At 39.8% G+C, this 5,588-nt stretch overlaps 1 protein-coding gene across 3 annotated transcripts; it reads right to left on the reverse strand.

Annotated features, from left to right (window-relative positions):
• Positions 1 to 1,916: 1,916 nt before the first annotated feature.
• On the reverse strand, positions 1,917 to 4,767 carry LOC131995150 (uncharacterized). Of its 3 annotated transcripts, none has more exons than XM_059363250.1 (3): positions 4,708 to 4,767; positions 2,218 to 3,827; positions 1,917 to 2,141 (listed from the first exon to the last, which is right to left on the reverse strand). In XM_059363250.1, exons 2-3 carry the CDS (start codon positions 3,779 to 3,781, stop codon positions 1,921 to 1,923), a joined length of 1,785 nt encoding a protein of 594 aa, XP_059219233.1. In that variant the 5' UTR covers positions 3,782 to 3,827; positions 4,708 to 4,767; the 3' UTR covers positions 1,917 to 1,920. The 3 variants fall into 3 exon arrangements, with proteins under 3 accessions (XP_059219233.1, XP_059219232.1, XP_059219231.1); XM_059363249.1 differs by having other exon boundaries at positions 3,927 to 4,767; XM_059363248.1 differs by having other exon boundaries at positions 2,218 to 4,767.
• Between the last annotated feature and the right edge of the window lie 821 nt (positions 4,768 to 5,588).

Below are 5,588 nucleotides of genomic sequence, written 5' to 3' on the forward strand. Positions count from 1 at the left end.
TATGGGGTTGTTTTTGGGCTATGAGGGGCCTCTTAGGTGCTGCGACCTAATTTTTAATATTATATTCGTACTCTACTTCCCAATAACTTTTAATTTGGTTCCCATATTGTCCTGATCGGTTCAATTTTAATTTTGAATTGCACTTTTTGGGGCGGTTTTAGGCTTGGGAGGCCCGCTTGAAACCTGGACTTAATTCTTAATTACATATTCGTACCCTACTTCCGAATACCTTTCATTAGAATCTCATGTTTTCCCGATCAGTCAACTTTTGATTTTTGGCGGTGCTATTGGGAGAGAGGAGGGTCCGCACCGGATCCGCACAATCTGTGAATGCTGACCTTAAATGAAGCTTTTGTAACTTTTACAGAAATACGTTCAAAATATTTTTGGTTAGGTTGAATGGGTTGCCCACCATTGGTGAGTTCACTCGGCGGCCAAACTTGACATCCAGGTATTGACATCCCAGAGGTACGTTTGCCGAATCACCCAGATCGCAGAAGAATCGCCTCCCCTGAAAGGAGAGCCTGCCTCCCTGCAGGCCCGGACTTAAGCAGAGGAAGTTCTCGGTGATCTCCTCCCCATCTTGCCATCTCCTGCAGGAGTCTTTGTAAGGTATTCCCATGCGTGCCGCCATGCGACCTATGGCATTATGTTCCGTTCTGACCCCTGTCGATGTGCTCAGCGACCTTTTATCAAACGCCAGAACGCCTTCATCCTCCTTCTGTCGATGACGGGTCAGAACGCCTTAGCGGTCCGGCAACCATCCGCTGAGTCGCCACCAACCCTGATCTGGCCATCTCTCCACTGTTTTCAGTAACTCGACAAATGGCACGTAGGCAACACCGGTGAAGGGATCGCCCGTCCCAGACGAACCTCTCATGTAGCATTCGTCCTCTCCTTCATCCCCGGAAACCCATCATGAACGGGTATATATATTAGCGTCACATCCTGAAACCAGAGCCTTTCAAGCAACTCCAAACAATCCGCCACACAATTCTACCTCATCGTCCTCGAGCCAAGGCCTAGAGCGCCGCCAAACTGACCACATATATCCGGAGTTTTGAGGACGCTAGAAACCTTACCAGTGTTTCTCTTGCGCCTGCTGTATTGGCAAAGACCTCTGCCTTAAAGACAATACACTCGTCCGGTAGTCTCAGAGATATACCGATGCTAAATGCGTTGGAGTAGACCCCCAATTCAATCAGTGACTCCATCTTGGAGCCATCAATGAAAATCGAGGTCTCATCCTCCTCAAACGCAGCATTCGCACTACATTCATCTCCCGGGAAAACGAATACCACTACCAATACCAATCAGTACCGGTGTCAGATAGTCGGAGATCCTCCTCAGTCTGACCTCTGCATGAATAGCATCCAGAATGAAACTGGGGCCGCACCTGTTCTTCTTCAGCACAACGGGCTCACGCCGCCTAAGCTCGTCCTTGTTTCCAATATAGGCCCCAATGGGTTACATATACAGAGTCGAATTCAGACGTACCTGCGATTCGGTTCTCAGTTCCCCTATGACTACGGCGCACATTGGTTCAAGTTCATTGAACGAGCGGCTAAAAATAGAAGAAGTTGTCGAAGGACAATGAAACTTGGCACATAGGCATTTTTTGTTTGAATCAAGAAAAAATGGAAAAATCAAAATGATCCGCCCACTTTTACGCCCACCTCCCATACAAAGTAAAAATTAAATTTTGACCTACGGCATTGTTTTTTGGCACATAGCATTTTTAAACACTCAGAATCATTTGTGTGAAATTTGAAAAATATCCGCCCACTTTTAATTTTTAATGCATCAATTCAATTTTCACAAAAAGTAATTATTATAATTGTAGAATGGGCTCCTGAAAATATATACCTGATCCGCCCACTTTTACGGCCACCTCCCATAGAAAAAACATGAATAAATAAATTAAGCATAGTCTTTTAATAATTTTTTAACATCATTATCGTACTCCAATTTTTTGATTTGCAGCTTTGAGCGAAATCTATTTATAAATGGGTCTGAAGACAATAAAAGGTTATGCATTACATCTTCATTAGTGGCTACACGTCCAATTCTTCGCGAATGATGTAATCTATAGGCTCTATAATCTTTATTCCTCGCTTCCTGAGCTTCTTCGGACAGCATACCTGATACAAACAATCAATTAAAATGTAAAAAATGAAAATTAAATCATTGAATAAGGGCCTTTAAATAGAGACATACCTATTGGCAGAATAGCTTCTGCTATAATTTTGCTACCATGCACCAGAATCTTATGCACAGTTACAGGCATGTAGTACCAGCCATAGAGATCAACAAACAACTTGGCAGTATCCATGCAATATATATGAAATTTGCTAGTGTCGACTGCTGCATTACAATTTATTGCGGCCAAAATAATTTTAAATCTATGTATTAACTCTTCTTTTATTCCAATTACGTCTGCAGTTTTGGCTGGATTTTCGAAAAACCTTCTTGCCGTATTGCCATCGTTTGTTGTGCCCATACCTTGCTTCACCGCGTCCACATTTATGCCCAGTGTCAACTTTAATCTCTTCCCAATTTCAGCTTTATTTGCCGCCATTTCAATTTTTGTGTAACTATCTGTTCTCCATTTTTTGAAACTTAGACGGTAAGAAATGTGCAGAATGCACTCCATAAATTTGATTCTCGCATGCAAGGGAGAAATACCAAACGCAACTGCTTCTTCCGAACATTTCCTCAAAATCACCGCATCTAAATTATTCATTTCTGTGGGCTTTGCTCCACATATGAAGCAAACCGCCATAGATGAACTTCCAGAAATCGTAGTAGCTACTTTCCCATCAATCATTGTTAATTTCAGTGTGTGAGAAATATTGAAGTTTCTGCTATGCAATTCAACGACAGTATTTCTTAAATTTTTTATTTCGTCATTAACACGACTGACCTCTGAATTTATAACTTCAGCTGTTTCTTGTATAAATTCAAATTTTAACGGTCGGCAAAATCTAGTTGATGATGGCTCTGTATTTCTCCAGCACATTGTTGACATATTATTACGCTCTGTGAGGGTCAATGGAACAAGTGACGTTAAGAACATATATTTATCGGAGTCATTTGGATCTGTGAATTTTTGATGGTATTCACTGTGTCCCGAACTTCCGTCACAGCCCCATTTTGAGAACATTTGCAGTTCGTTGGGGAGTTCTGTCACCTCATTCTCGGTTTTTGTCATCAAAATCCTGGTTACTGTATGATCTAATAACTGTTGTAGAGAAACTTTGCTACAACTTTCTTGCACCTGAACATTTGCAGGATAGCATTTTTTTTTTGCTTCCAGTACCTGATGGTAGGATGGGTAAATGTCGAATCCAATTTCTCTAGCTGAACTGCGCAAAACCTCATATTGATGCTTTGACAACGAAGCATCAAGTATCAGCCCAAGTGCCTTCTCCGGGGTGAACGCCTTAATGGATTTGTCTAAACACTCACTTTTTTTTGCGGCAGACGATATCAACACCATTGAGGTGTTTTCACAAAAATCTTGTACCTTTGTCCTCTTTGTTCGCGGTTGGCAATCCTCGAAGGCTTTTGCTGGACGTCCACGTTTAACCATATTTGAACAGCTTGGTGCTTCATTGTTTGCGGTATATTTGCACACTTTGTAGACATTTTTCAGCCAATTTTCATTAAGATCAAGAAATCTGGTTTTTATGCGTCTTGCTTTTTGCCATCTATCTTTGAACTTTGTAAAAAAGTTTTTTTTCAAAAATCCAGTAAAGACTTCAACATCCTCAGCAGTCATTCCTTCATTGCTATTTGCAATGACTTCGACAGTAACATCAATATCACTGTTGTTATCAATTAATATTTCGCAAATATTTAAATAAGAAATTGTTACATTTTCCATAATTAATAAAATTAAATCTTGATATCACTTAAAAACACACCTCTTATCACTGCACTTGCCAATGTAATGTCAATTAGCATATCAATAATATTAGAAATGTATACCCAAAAGCAGAAATTTAAATCAGAAACTGTATATTGTTGTTGGTACTTAATGTATTACTTATTAAGCTCTAACGGAAAAGATTTTGTGCAATAAAGAGAGCAAGACATAATGTGTAGTTGTTATTGCATGCAACAACATAATAAATGAATGATAACACAGCACCTAATAGTCTATCGCTTGATCTTCTATTGTTGTTAACAGTAAAGAATTATGGCAACAACAACAACAAGCATGAACGAAAATTCACGTTTTCTTACTTTATCACTTTATAGTTTTTACTGTTTCTTTTGGAAAGGAGCAGGTATGAGCAGCTGAATTTTTTTTTAGCTTTTAGCTGAGACTTCAAGCTGTAATTTGACGTCTTTCGTTAAACAGCGCTCCACAGCGCTAAAAACATGCAGTCCACTGAAGTTGATGAACATTGAAATTTTGATGTTGTTTATATTTTGTTCTACGAAATTTTTTATGTGGCACTTTTTCCAACTTTTTTTAATGCAAATCTCATCTATGACAATTGCCATTTACGAAAATATACAACAAAGTCAAATGATAAGTTTACTGTGATTGTACCAAAAGATTGAATATACAGTAAATTTGCATGCCATTTTAAACAAGCGAACATATATGAACTTGGAGCGTGTCTGTCCAAAGAAATACTAAATATATCAGCCTAATATTACGGAATCATAATATTCAACTATCTGACAACAAAATACCAAAAAATTATCCAAATCGGCGAACATGAAAAAAATGAATTTCGGCCACTCTTGAACCAATGTGCGGCGCAGGCCAATATGTGGACCTTTGCGTACACCCTTGTACGAGTCTTCTCATACACGTCTCTCCCCATATCAGTGCCCCATAGTTCAGTACTGTTCTCACAATGGTCGTATACATCCAATAAGTCATCTTGGGGGCTATTGCGTACGTCCGTTCGAAAATCCTCCTGCAGCCGAGTAAAAAGCGCACAGCCTCCTTTCCTTCGTACTCCTCTCGGATAGCTTCAAATCGGAATTATGTCAAAGTACTTCACCTCCTTTGACAACTGCAGGGTGCTTTCGTCCAAAGACGGAAGTCTGAATTCAGGAATCCTGTATCTGCGAGTGAAGAGCACCAGCTTCGTTTTCATTGGGAAATTTTGCACAGATACTAAGTATTGATGTAGGTCGTTGGGGATTGCAAATGTGCCATATCGGTTCATATTTGCATATAGCTCCCATATGAACCGGACCAGCTGACCCGGACTCTCATTACTGACCCGGAAATTTTACCTTTTTTTCTCTAGCTGTCAACAATGACAGGTGTGCTTAAATTAAACATTTTTTCATTAGCTATCAACTAAGACAGGTGTGCTTATATTTCCGACCTAAATGGCAACCCTGATTGTAATGAAGTCAACAACGCAGCGACAGCAGCAGCAGTTGGCATATACTTACACCACAGGCCAAAAGCTACCTTTTATTATATTTGTTAAGTCGAAATAAGTTTTGCTGTGTTGATGTTCATAAAATGTTTGTTGCCACAAGGCCGAGAGGATTAAGGTAACCTAACAAAATAGTAATTGAACGCGTTAAGCTGCACACTGGGATGATGGATA

This window comes from Stomoxys calcitrans, chromosome 2 (genome assembly GCF_963082655.1).
Source record: "Stomoxys calcitrans chromosome 2, idStoCalc2.1, whole genome shotgun sequence".
In the NCBI taxonomy this organism is placed as follows: domain Eukaryota; kingdom Metazoa; phylum Arthropoda; class Insecta; order Diptera; family Muscidae; genus Stomoxys; species Stomoxys calcitrans.

Coding starts and splice junctions, on each gene's coding strand:
- LOC131995150 (XM_059363248.1), bottom strand. CDS start 3,886: ATGGAAAATGTAACAATTTCTTATTTAAATATTTGCGAAATATTAATT. Junction 2,142..2,217: donor AGAAGCTATTCTGCCAATAG/GTATGTCTCTAT, acceptor TGTTTGTATCAG/GTATGCTGTCCGAAGAAGCT.